The 14,267-nt window shown below is 47.2% G+C and overlaps 1 protein-coding gene across 2 annotated transcripts in view; it reads left to right on the top strand.

The window, feature by feature from the left end:
- The window catches only part of psen1 (presenilin 1), a 41,112-nt gene extending 39,034 nt beyond the window's left edge, over positions 1–2,078 (top strand). For both annotated transcript variants that reach the window (XR_006761476.1, XM_045706007.1), the window contains exon 11: positions 1–2,078. This exon is cut by the window's left edge and continues 68 nt beyond it. Coding sequence is in view for 1 of the 2 variants with exons in the window: in XM_045706007.1 (XP_045561963.1) it covers positions 1–88 (88 nt within the window). In the remaining variant the exon portion in view is untranslated.
- Positions 2,079–14,267: the final 12,189 nt, after the last annotated feature.

Here is a 14,267-nt window from a genome sequence, read left to right on the forward strand (position 1 = left end):
CTTCTTTGGCTTGGTGTTCTACTTCGCTACAGACAACCTGGTCAGACCCTTTATGGACCAGCTGGCTCTGCACCAGTTCTACATTTAGCAGGATGTTCCCCTGCTCTCCGCCACCCCACGGGAGCTGCCATCATCAACACCAGAGGTCTATTCATTAGTGCACAACATAGCGAAACGTTTTTGCAACGAAAAACATGTTTTTTTTGTTTTTTTTACCAAATCAGTTAGGTTCCCTCCTCCTCTTTTTCATCCTGTTTTGCTGTGCCAGAGTTCAACTTCTAACGAGGGACCAGGGGCATCTCCGCTCCGGTCCAGTCCCCCTGACTGAAGTTGATGGTAGTTTTTGGATCTGCCTTTTTTGTTTCTGGGCTTAGTGGTGGAGGAGGTTCCTAACCATGATGTCTTTTTGATTTGTTTATACTTTCCTCGTTTGATATGCCGTCTAAAGGTAGTGGTTACGCTGAGTTGAAGGTAGTACTGCAGTGGGGTACTACCACAGAGCTAGAATGAGTTTATGATTCTGTAGTTGAGAGTCATACACAACCCAAAAAAGGAGGAGGAGGAGGAGGAGGAGAAGCAGCAGCAGACTGGTTGTACCTCCGGACTTCAGAGGGGCTTCTAATAAAACCCGACTGATCACTCACTAACGAACGGACTGTCACGTGACATGATGATGTAACTGATGATACTGGTAAAAAATGTTTTTTTTTTGTTGAATAATTCTCCTTTGATTGTGCTTCTGGAATTGAACTCGTCAATAGTCAAAGCTTTTGCTTTGTCCATCCATCCATCACTGCTCCAGGGGCTGTGTTCCAAATGGCACCCTATTCCCTGGATAGTGCACTAGAGTCAATAGGGCTCTAGTCAAAAGTAGTGCACTATATAGGGGGAAAGGGTGCTATTCATCCTGCATTCCAGGATTCATTTCCATGGTTTTTTTCTTTCGTTTTTTTCCCCCCCCCCCAACTCAATTCAGATATTCAGACCGTGAAAACGAAGGCCTGTGAGTTTTACACAGTGTTGCTGGCCCACGATGCTTGTTTTTCCTGAACAGGATGGTTTGAAACAACGCCTAATAGCATTTATAATATATAAGAGCTTTGAGTTGTGTCCCCCACCACACCGCATCATAAAAAACACCTTGGTTTTGTTCTCTGTCAGAGCCATGTCCAAGTCTAGACGTGCTGTTGAGTCTAACCTGATTCCAGTGTTTGTCATGACGGAATTGACCCCCCCCAAAACTCCGTTTCTATTCCAGTCCGTTCAGGAAGTATACCCTGAAATTCCAATTATATCTCTAATGCTTTTCAATTAGGAAAATGTGGAATTGGAATTTTGTTTTACTCTCTGATTCGATTGGGTTTGGAAATTGAATTCGCTCCGACCGTGACGACGAGTGACAGGAAGTTGACACGATGGCACAAAGCATATCTGGGACCAGGTTATGTTGATTGGTCCACGCTAGAATCATCCTGTTGTCGCCTGGTTCTGTCCTTGAACAGTCGGTTTCTCCTCATGGAAACAAACTAAACGTTTTGACATAACGTCGTGACAATACATTTGACGAAGAGTTGATTATGATAGCACAAAACAAATCTGTGACCATTTTAAAAGATGGAAAAGGCCTGGTCAAATTACTTGTCCTGTTCTGCTTTCAAAACGAGCATCTGTTAGACCAAACTAGTTCTTTAGGGTTTTTTTTTTCTTTTCTTTCGTGGACACACAATAGGCTTAGTCCTAGAACTAAAAACACCCATTTTTAAAATCATTATTTTAGTCCAGGGCTTTGCTTAATCTGTGTCTAGGAGACGGGAACCTAGTGTTGCTCTCCGATTTTAAAACTCTTTGCTGCAGAGTAACCTGCAGATGGAGCAATGACATGAGGTCTCTCTCTCTATCCCTCTCTCTATCCCTCTCTCTATCCCTCTCTCTATCCCTCTCTCTATCCCTCCCTGAGGTCATTGTGCTGATATTTTTCTTACTTTTGTAAAGATTATTTTGGGCAACTGGCCATGTGCATTATGCAAGGTTGTTCATTTCAAATGTTCCGTTTTAAAATAAATGAATCAAGAATAAAATACAGGTGGTATATCAGTAATTTATTGAAAATTATTCAACACATTCATAAATACAAGTGGTGAACCCATTCCCCTGAGTTACAGCGTTCCCCTTGGTTACAGCGTTCCCCTTAGTTACAGCGTTCCCCTGAGTTACAGCGTTCCCCTTAGTTACAGCGTTCCCCTTAGTTACAGCGTTCCCCTTAGTTACAGAGTTCCCCTTAGTTACAGAGTTCCCCTTAGTTACAGAGTTCCCCTTAGTTACAGAGTTCCCCTTAGTTACAGAGTTCCCCTTAGTTACAGAGTTCCCCTTAGTTACAGAGTTCCCCTTAGTTACAGAGTTCCCCTTAGTTACAGAGTTCCCCTTAGTTACAGAGTTCCCCTTAGTTACAGCGTGCCCCTTGGTTACAGCGTGCCCCTTGATTACAGCGTTCCCCTTGGTTACAGCGTTCCCCTTGGTTACAGCGTTCCCCTTGGTTACAGCGTTCCCCTTGGTTACAGCGTTCCCCTTGGTTACAGCGTTCCCTTAGTTACAGCATTGTTGTCCTTGTTTTGTGTGTGTTAAGTTTAGCGTTGTCTTGCTGTTAGAACAGAAACCGCAGCCTGTCAACAAGTCAGCTGGAAGATTCAACATTAACATGAAATCATGTGGAATATGTTTTAACGTATCTGTAGTATATGATGTTAATTGCTTGGTGCTCCAGTCAAGGCTTGTTCTGGTTACATGGCAGCAGGTCCTGAAGTGTAAAAGCTGTGCCACGGGGCAAAAAAAACATCTAGTTTTCATTTTGAGTTGTCAACTAATGTGAATGAAAAGTGAAATCCTCTGAAATGAAGGTGGATTATTTTAAAAATGCTATTGAATAATAAACAGATTTGGCTCAAATCTGTATGGTCCAAATAATGATGATCCACACTAATTAAAAAAAAAATATATATATATATATATATATATGAAACATCAGGGAAACCAGGCCTGGTATTCATAGCTCACTTTGAAAAGGCCTTTGATAAAGTACGACTAGAATTTAGAAATAAATGCCTGGACTATTTGCATTTTGGAGAATCTCTTAAACAGTGAGTTAAAGTTATGTATAGTAACCCTCGGTATAAAATAGTAAATAATGGCTAATTCGCAAAGTATTAAAATGTCAAAGTAAAACGATGTTGTCCACTGTCACAATTCAGTGCATTCGGAAAGTATTGAGACCCCTTGACCTTTTCCACATTTTGTTACATTACAGCCTTATTCTAAAATTGATTTAAATCGTTTTCTTTCCATCATCAAATCTACGTACAATACCCCAGAATGGCAAAGCAAAAGCAGGTTTTTATCAATTAAAAAAAAAATATATATATTATTTACCTAAGTATTCAGACCCTTTACTCAGTACTTTGTTTTAGCACCGTTGGCAGCGATTACAGCCTTGAGTCTTCTTTGGTATGACACTACAAGCTTGGCACACCTGTATTTGGGGAGTTTCTACCATTTCTTTACCGATCCTCTCAAGCTCTGTCAGGTTGGATGGGGAGCGTCGCTGCACAGCTATTTTCAGGTCTCTCCAGAAATGTTCGATTGGGTTCAAGTCCGGGCTCTGGCTGGGTCACTCAAGGATATTCAGAGACTTGTCCTGAAGCCACTCCTGCGTTGTCTTGGCTGTGTGCTTAGGGTTGTTGTGCTGTTGGAAGGTGAACCTTCACCCCCAGTCTGAGGTCCTGAGCGCTCTGGAGCAAGTTTTCATCAAGATTCACTCTGTGCTTTGCTCTGTTCATCTTTCCCTCGATCCTGACTAGTCTACCAGTCTCTGCCACTGAAAAACATCCTCACAACATGATGCTGCCACCACCATGCTTCACCATAGCGATGGTGCCAGGTTTCTTACAGATGTGACGCTTGGCATTCAGGCCAACGAGTCAAATCTATGTTTCATCTGACCAGAGAATTTTGTTTCTCATGGTTTGAGGTGCCTTTTGGCAAACTCAAAGCAGGCCGTTGTGCTTTTACTGAGAAGTGGCTTCCGTCTGGCCACTCTACCATAAAGGCCTGATTGGTGGAGTGCTGCAGAGATGGTTGTCCTACTGGAAAGTTCTTCCATCTCCACAGAAGAACTCTGGAGCTCTGCCAGAGTGACCATCGGGTTCTTGGTCACCTCCCTGACCAAAGCTCTTCTCCCCCTGATTGCTCAGTTTGGCCGGACGGCCAGCTCTTGGAAGAGTCTTGGTGGTTCCAAACTTCTTCCATTTAAGAATGGAGGGCACTCTGTTCCTGGGGACCTTCAGTGCTGCAGAAATATTTTGGTCTCTTCCCCAGATTTGTGCCTCGACACAATCCTGTCTCGGAGCTCTACGGACAATTCCTTCAACCTCATGGCTTGGTTTTTGCTCTGACATGAACTGTCAACTGTGGGACCTTCTATAGACAGGTGTGGGCCTTTCCAAATCATGTCCAATCAATTGAATTTACCACAGGTGGACTCCAATCAAGTTGTAGAAACATCTCAAGGATGATCAATGGAAACAGGATGCACCTGAGCTCAATTTAGAGTCTCGAACGCAAAGGGTCTGAATACTTATGTAAATAAGGTATTTCTGTTTTAGTTTTTTAAACTTGTTTTCAACTTTGTCATTATGGGGTCTTGTATGTAGATTGAGGATTTTTTTTTATGTGGACAAAATGTAGAACAAGTCAAGGGGTCTTAAAACCTGTTAGGGACAGATGTTCCGCTAGCGGAACGCCTCACCAGTATCCAATGGTATAGAGTGGCGCGAATTACAAATACCTAAAAAATGCAAAAACTTCAATTTTTCATACATATGACTATTTTACACCATTTTAAAGACAAGACTCTCCTTTATCTAACCACATTGTCCGATTTCAAAAAGGCTTTACAACGAAAGCAAAACATTAGATTATGTCAGGAGAGTACCCAGCCAGAAATAATCACACACCCATTTTTCAAGCTAGCATATAATGTCACAAAAACCACAGCTAACTGCAGCACTAACCTTTGATGATCTTCATCAGATGACACTCCTAGGACATTATGTTATACAATACATGCATGCTTTGTTCAATCAAGTTCATATTTATATCAAAAACCAGCTTTTTACATTAGCATGTTTTGTTCAGAACTAGCATTCCCACCGAACACTTCCGGTGAATTTACTAAATTACTCACGATAAACGTTGACAAAAAACATAATTATTTTAAGAATTATAGATACAGAACTCCTTTATGCAATCGCGGTGTCCGATTTTAAAATAGCTTTTCGGTGAAAGCACATTTTGCAATATTCTGAGTAGATAGCCCGGCCATCATGGCTAGCTATTTTGACACCCACCAAGTTTGGCACTCACCAAACTCAGATTTACTATTAGAAAAATTGGATTACCTTTGCTGTTCTTCATCAGAATGCACTACCAGGATTTCTACTTCAACACCCAATGTTGTTTTGGTTCCAAATAATCCATAGTTATATCCAAATGGCTCCGTTTTGTTCGTGCGTTCAAATCACTATGCGAAGGGTGACGCGCCGGCGCGTTTCGTGACAAAAAATTTATATATTCCATTACCGTACTTCGAAGCATGTCAAACGCTGTTTAAAATCAATTTTTATGCGATTTTTCTCGTAAAATAGCGATAACATTCCAACCGGGAGACGTTGTATCCGTTCAAACACTGAAAGAAGAAAATGGAGTCGTCACGTGCACGCGCGCAACAGTGCCATTGTTCTCAGAAGTACCACTCACCAAAACCCCTACTGTTTTTCGCCCAGAGACTGCAGAGTTATCATTCAACGTTCTGGCGCCTTCTGAGAGCCAATGAAAGCCTTAGAAAATGTCACGTTACAGCAGAGATCCTGTATTTTCGATAAAGAGGCTACAGAAGGCCAAGAAATGGTCAGACAGGGCACTTCCCATATAGAATCTTCTCAGGTTTTTGCCTGCCATATGAGTTCTGTTATACTCACAGACACCATTCAAACAGTTTTAGAAACTTTAGGGTGTTTTCTATCCAAATATACTAATTGTATGCATATTCTAGTTTCTGGGCAGGAGTAATAACCAGATTAAATCGGGTACGTTTTTTTTTTTATCCGGCCGTGAAAATACTTCCCCCTATCCCAAACAGGTTAATACTTTACATGTCAGAGCAAAAACCAAACCATTAAGTTGAAGGAATTGTCCTTAGAGCGCCGAAACAGGATTGTGTCGAGGCACAAATCTGGGGAAAAGGTACCAAAACATTTCTGCAGCATCACGTGCAGTTAACAAACATGTATGGGAATATCTGTTCTATCCAAAATTACTACCAACTGATAGTATTAACCGCGAACATGGAGGAGGCAAGTGGAAGGGGAAAAGGTAGGAAACTTGTTTGTCCTTTGTTAAAGACAAAAATTGGCAATAAAATAAATATATATATCTCCCAGCTTTACTTGAGGAGTAATGTTGACAGCGGTGCCATACAGGTTGGAAAGAGATTTTCGATGTACTGATTCCGTCCATGGCACATGGTTTATGAACTGATACGCAAAACAATGCTTGACTCAAAAAAACTTTACAATTAAATGATTATACAAATTTCTGGCAACCAATAGAATGTTATATATATATATATATAGCATCTACACTATATACTGTATACAAAAGTATATGGACAACCCTTCAAATTAGTGCATTTGGCTATTTCAGTCACACCTGTTGCTGACAGGTGTATTAAATCGAGCACACAGCCGTGCAATCTCCATAGACAAACATTTGCAGTAGAATGGCCCATACTGAAGAGCTCAGTGACTTTCAACGTGGCACCGTCATAGGATGCCACCTTTCCAACGAGTCAGTTCGTCAAATATCTGCTCTGCTAGAGCTTACCAGCCACCCCTGCTTCACCAGCCACCCCTGCTTCACCAGCCACCCCTGCTTCACCAGCCACCCCTGCTTTACCAGCCTCACCAGCCACCCCTGCTTTACCAGCCTCACCAGCCACCCCTGCTTTACCAGCCTCACCAGCCACCCCTGCTTTACCAGCCTCACCAGCCACCCCTGCTTTACCAGCCTCACCAGCCTCCCCTGCCTCACCAGCCAGCCCTGCTTTACCAGCCTCATTAGCCACCCCTGCTTTACCAGCCTCATTAGCCACCCCTGCTTTACCAGCCTCACCAGCCTCCCCTGCTTTACCAGCCTCACCAGCCTCCCCTGCTTTACCAGCCTCACCAGCCTCCCCTGCTTTACCAGGCTCACCAGCCACCCCTGCTTTACCAGCCTCACCAGCCACCCCTGCTTTACCAGCCTCACCAGCCACCCCTGCTTTACCAGCCTCACCATCCAGCCCTGCTTTACCAGCCTCACCATCCACCCCAGCCTCACCAGCCACCCCTGCCTCATTAGCCACCCCTGCTTTGCCAGCCTCATTAGCCACCCCTGCTTTGCCAGCCTCATTAGCCACCCCTGCTTTACCAGCCTCACCAGCCAGCCCTGCTTTACCAGCCTCACCAGCCACCCCTGCCTAATTAGCCACCCCTGCTTTACCAGCCTCACCAGCCACCCCTGCCTCACCAGCCAGCCCTGCTTTACCAGCCTCACCAGCCAGCCCTGCTTTACCAGCCTCACCAGCCACCCCTGCTTTACCAGCCTCACCAGCCACCCCTGCTTTACCAGCCTCACCAGCCACCCCTGCTTTACCAGCCTCACCATCCAGCCCTGCTTTACCAGCCTCACCATCCACCCCAGCCTCACCAGCCACCCCTGCCTCATTAGCCACCCCTGCTTTGCCAGCCTCATTAGCCACCCCTGCTTTGCCAGCCTCATTAGCCACCCCTGCTTTACCAGCCTCACCAGCCAGCCCTGCTTTACCAGCCTCACCAGCCACCCCTGCCTAATTAGCCACCCCTGCTTTACCAGCCTCACCAGCCAGCCCTGCTTTACCAGCCTCACCAGCCAGCCCTGCTTTACCAGCCTCACCAGCCACCCCTGCTTTACCAGCCTCACCAGCCACCCCTGCCTTACCAGCCACCCCTGCCTCACCAGCCACCCCTGCCTCACCAGCCACCCCTGACCCACCAGCCACCCCTGCTTTACCAGCCTCATTAGCCACCCCTGCTTTACCAGTCTCACCAGCCTCCCCTGCTTTACCAGCCTCCCCTGCTTTACCAGCCTCCCCTGCTTTATCAGCCACCCCTGCTTTACCAGCCTCACCAGCCACCCCTGCTTTACCAGCCTCACCATCCACCCCTGCTTTACCAGCCTCACCAGCCACCCCTGCTTTACCAGCCTCACCAGCCACCCCTGCTTTACCAGCCTCACCAGCCACCCCTGCTTTACCAGCCTCACCAGCCACCCCTGCTTTACCAGCCTCACCAGCCACCCCTGCTTTACCAGCCTCACCAGCCACCCCTGCTTTACCAGCCTCACCATCCAGCCCTGCTTTACCAGCCTCACCATCCAGCCCTGCTTTACCAGCCTCACCATCCAGCCCTGCTTTACCAGCCTCACCAGCCACCCCAGCCTCACCAGCCACCCCTGCCTCATTAGCCACCCCTGCTTTGCCAGCCTCATTAGCCACCCCTGCTTTGCCAGCCTCATTAGCCACCCCTGCTTTACCAGCCTCACCAGCCAGCCCTGCTTTACCAGCCTCACCAGCCACCCCTGCCTCACCAGCCAGCCCTGCTTTACCAGCCACCCCTGCCTCACCAGCCACCCCTGCCTCACCAGCCACCCCTGCCTCACCAGCCACCCCTGCCTCACCAGCCAGCCCTGCCTCACCAGCCACCCCTGCCTCACCAGCCACCCCTGACCCACCAGCCTCCCCGACCCACCAGCCTCACCAGCCACCCCTGCTTTACCAGCCACCCCTGCTTTACCAGCCTCACTAGCCACCCCTGCTTTACCAGCCTCACCAGCCACCCCTGACCCACCAGCCACCCCTGACCCACCAGCCACCCCGACCCACCAGCCACCCCTGCCTCACCAGCCAACCCTGCCTCACCAGCCACCCCTGCCACCCTGCCTCACCAGCCACCCCTGCCTCACCAGCCACCCCTGACCCACCAGCCACACATTCCTACCCTGGTTTGATGCAACAGACCTCTCTGAACGGTGGGAACATGGTGGGAATTCCATGGACTATTTGGTACGCTGGCATTCTGTGTGGATTCCCCCCTGCCAATTGGCTGCCAGCCTGACTGGCACCGTGCCTAGAGCTGTGGAGGCCTTAGCTGTAACCATGGGAACGGCTTGGCTTGGCCTATAGTGAACAAGGACAGGGCAGGACAGTGGCACATTTCTACATGCCGTGACAGTTTAGCCAGTGTTTAGCTTCAGACTGTGCTTTAACCAATAGGACCAAGATGATCCCATGACTAACTGGCCCTGGGCCTGTGGATCTGGGCCTGTGGATCTGGGCCTGTGGGTCTGGACCTGTGGATCTGGGCCTGTGAATCTGGGCATGCGGATTTGGTAATTGCCCTGAAACTAATGACACCTCCTAGATTAATTCTACAGATGGCAATATATGGGGACTCGAAACCTAAATATTTTTCCGAAAGTGTTTTCTAGTGTAGGTTTTTCTCTGTACTGGATCAAAACGGGACGGTTTCTATAACATTTTGATTTACACTTGGCTGTCATGGATTCATTTTAACTGATGGCACTCCGCCTCAACCCTTTAGTTAAGGGTATGATCTGCCTTAGGAGGACACTAGAAGGAGAAGAATCAAGCCGTCCTTCTTTCTCATCCTCTGTAGACAGAAGAGAGGGGAATGTGATGGGGAGTGTGACACTCAAATCCTCAGTAGATTGAAAGTGGTCTGTGGGTATAGGCCTGGTGGCGTGGCTGTCACTGTCATGTCTGTCTACGTGTAACCCTACGCGGGCCGTGGCCCAGGATAGCTCTCCACTAACGGGATTAAAAGACGGAGGGATGAAGAGGGAGCGGCCCATGTGAGACATGCAGGGACTAGGGTATTAGGTTTTTAAATAGTCACACGGAACAGGACAACTAACAGGTAACTAAGCAACACAGACGTTCCTCTGACCAGAAAAGGGGAAACGAGACGAGTGACATAACACACCATCTGGGAGACATCTTATCCGTCAGACAATCCAAACCACTTGTACTAGATCTCAATCTACACACTTGAGTACAAGAAGCAAAACAAGAAGCTCAAGTCGACCTAGCTAAAGACGAGTGTAGTCGACGAGTAAAGCTCGACCATAAAAAAAAAAGAAGCTCAACCTGACTAAAGAACAAGATGTCGTCGAAGGACAAGCTGGAGGGTCTGGTGAAACGTATGGAGTTGACCCTGACGGAGATGGAGGCTCTGAAGCTCCACTGTGGGAAGCAGAGCGAGGAGCTTAGCCAGCTGGTGGTGGACCTGCACAAAGAGAACCAGGAGCTTCTGGAGAAATACAACCAGCTGGGTGCGGATATGAAGGAAGCCAAGGAAATCATAGAACAACTACAGGACACCAAGTTCGCCTTCGACGCCAAGGAGAGGCAGGCACGCAAACTCAGCAAGCAGCTGTGAGAGGAATCCAGTGAGAGTCTGTAACATGGGCTCTGAGGATCTGGGAGAGGAAGAACCCACAGGACACAAACTGGTTGAATCAAAGTTTCCAACGTCATTTCAACAAAAATATTGGATTGGATTTGATTTGCAAAATGTAATCCATCATAAAGGAAATTCTGGGATTTTGGCCTTTTTTTTTCAAAATTTTTTTTCAGCCAACTCTGTTACTTGTAACATTTTTGTTTATTTCACTTTGAATTCATGTTACTTGACAACTCAATCAAATAGAAACCAAAACTAGATGTTTTACTGACATCTGTGCACAGTGGAATGGGCTCAGGGTCTGGGGAGGAGGGGGAGGAGGAGGAAAAGGGACTGGGTGGAAGGGGACGTGGAGGGGTGGGTGGAAGGGGACGTGGAGGGGTGGGTGGAAGGGGACGTGGAGGGGTGGGTGGAAGGGGACGTGGAAGAGTGGGTGGTGGTTAGGGTGGATTATTAAATGTTTGGGTGAACGTGGGTAATGGGTTGGATGTACATTATGTAGGGTTAGTATTTTTATTTGTTTTTTTTAACCTTTATTTAACGAGGCAAGTCGGTTAAGAACAAATTCTTATTTACAATGACGGCCTACTGGGGAACAGTGGGTTAACTGCCTTGTTCAGGGGGCAGAACAACAGCTATACACGACCGGCCCCCGCGATGAGATCAGTCGTATTCAGGCTGGTATGGCCATAAGTATGTAGGGTTAGGGTTAGTATGTAGGGTTAGGGTTAGTATGTAGGGTTAGGGTTATTATTTAGGAAGAAAAGGCTGTTTTCGGGGTTTGAGGTGTAGAAAGGGAACAGGGCAGGGTTTGAGGTGTAGAAAACTAATGTCATATTGTTTGTTATTTTGTGATGCCATTAAAAATGTTATAGAGGAAAAACTGTAACTTGAAGCATGTACACTACATGTATGAATTCTCCATCCTTTACATTGTGTATGAAATATGAACAATTATGAAAGTAATTTTGTTAAGATAGGGATGTGATTTTAGGAGCCATAAGTGATAATTTGTCTCCTATAAAACTTTGCACAATAAGTAGCCACGCCCCAGAGTGAGGTCAGAGAGCATGTCAACCTGACGGAACCGCCCCTTTGGACCAGCATGTATAAAAGGATTGGTAAAGAAATCAACATTTAGACCAGAGGGGAGTGTAGCTGCAGCTCACGTCCAAAGTGGTTTGAACTCTGAAATCTCAACACGAGGTAGAGACGATGAAGTCACCTCCCAGACAATCACTGGGACTGCTGATTAGCTGTCCTAAGTAAAGTAACTAGAAAGTTGAACTTAAGTGGGATCATTCTACTACTCTTCGCAAATCAATGTAGTACGCTACTCTCATCACCCAATGAAAACCATTGACACGGCTGGCTAGCATGTCTTCAAAGAGGCATCTTCAGGAGCGAATGGAAGGGAAATCAACTCTGTAGTTCTGTTCAGGACTACAAGATGAATCAAGACATTTACACGTAAATACATAAATTATTTCTTACTCCAAACGGGCGGCGGTTCGTGTGCAAAGTATCTGATTACTGTGAGATTAGTTTCTAAATGTACCCAAGTCTTATGTCTCTGTACCTTTCTCTCTTTCACCCCCCACCATCTGTTTCTAATGTGTCTATGTTTATCCTGTGTTACCATTTAGTTAGCTAGTAAATAAATAATTAAACCAATTTGTGCAGTACTGAATCATAAGTAAGGCTGGGGTTTTTGCAGATGCAAGGAGGTTACGACTGTTCAGAATGATATGATACGAGGTTATGATTAATACGTTGACTGTTAAGATGTTAAGACCTTTAGAGTTTAATTCGGGAGATGGTCACTCTTTAAAGAACCGCTCTCGTGGTGCCCCAAATCCTAATGAGTTAATTGTTACATGATTAATTTAATCGGGTAACGATTAAACATAGTTGGATTCGATAATTAACAGTCATCAGGTTAATGAAAGTAAAGTCACGACAGCTGGTTGGTCAGCATCATAGTGTTGATTTGAATAAAAACAGCATCTGATACTGGATTGGATGATCATATGTTTGTTGCCTGACTTTGGCCAAACCCTAAAGAGTGGACACGTGAAGACCTGTAGCATAGAGATGGACTAGAGGGAGTGAGGACCATAGAGATGGACTAGAGGGAGTGAGGACCTCTACCATAGAGATGGACTAGAGGGAGTGAGGACCATAGAGATGGACTAGAGGGAGTGAGGACCATAGAGATGGACTAGAGGGAGTGAGGACCTCTACCATAGAGATGGACTAGAGGGAGTGAGGACCATAGAGATGGACTAGAGGGAATGAAGACCATAGAGATGACTAGAGGGAGTGAGGAGCGACACCTGGAAGGGGTGGACCACATCATCGTCCAACTGTAAACACAGCCTGCACTGTGAGGAGATCAGGAAACGCCCCGACACACAGAAAATCACATCACTGATGGGCATTGGGCCAGGCCCGGCCGTGGAGCTGCCTGCGGTAGACATCAGATGGGAGGCACCATTCCAATTCTGGAGTGTTTGATGCATTCTGGGAAATGTATTTTTTTTTTAATGATTATGAATTATTATAGACAACCCACACAAAGATCTTAGAATATTTTCAGACTACTGTAATTATGTAAAATTTGTTTAAAGTGAATAAGTATTTTGAGAAAATATACCTCCCCATCATCTGGGAGGCCCTCCAACCCCTCTGCCTGTCATGATGGTTCTGGGAGGCCCCTCCAACCCCTCTCTCTGTCCTGATGTGTTCTGGTAGGCCCCTCCGTACCCCTCTGCCTGTCATGATGTGTTCTGGGAGGCCCCTCCAACCCCTCTCTCTGTCCTGATGTGTTCTGGGAGGCCCCTCCAACCCCTCTGCCTGTCATGATGTGTTCTGGGAGGCCCCTCCAACCCCCACCCTCTGTCCTGATGTGTTCTGGGAGGCCCCTCCAACCCCCACCCTCTGTCATGATGGGTTAAGGGAGGCCCCTCCAACCCCTCTGTCTGTCATGATGGGTTAAGGGAGGCCCCTCCAACCCCTCTCTCTGTCATGATGGGTTCTGGGAGGCCCCTCCAACCCCTCTGCCTGTCATGATGGGTTCTGGGAGGCCCTCCAACCCCTCTGCCTGTCATGATGGTTCTGGGAGGCCCCTCCAACCCCTCTCTCTGTCCTGATGTGTTCTGGTAGGCCCCTCCGTACCCCTCTGCCTGTCATGATGTGTTCTGGGAGGCCCCTCCAACCCCTCTCTCTGTCCTGATGTGTTCTGGGAGGCCCCTCCAACCCCTCTGCCTGTCATGATGTGTTCTGGGAGGCCCCTCCAACCCCCACCCTCTGTCCTGATGTGTTCTGGGAGGCCCCTCCAACCCCCACCCTCTGTCATGATGGGTTAAGGGAGGCCCCTCCAACCCCTCTGTCTGTCATGATGGGTTAAGGGAGGCCCCTCCAACCCCTCTCTCTGTCATGATGGGTTCTGGGAGGCCCCTCCAACCCCTCTGCCTGTCATGATGGGTTCTGGGAGGCCCCTCCAACCCCTCTGCCTGTCATGATGGGTTCTGGGAGGCCCCTCCAACCCCTCTCTCTGTCATGATGGGTTCTGGGAGGCCCCTCCAACCCCTCTGCCTGTCATGATGGGTTCTGGGAGGCCCCTCCAACCCCCACCCTCTGTCATGATGTGTTCTG

The sequence above is a fragment of the Salmo salar genome, chromosome ssa01 (genome assembly GCF_905237065.1).
Source record: "Salmo salar chromosome ssa01, Ssal_v3.1, whole genome shotgun sequence".
NCBI lineage: Eukaryota > Metazoa > Chordata > Actinopteri > Salmoniformes > Salmonidae > Salmo > Salmo salar.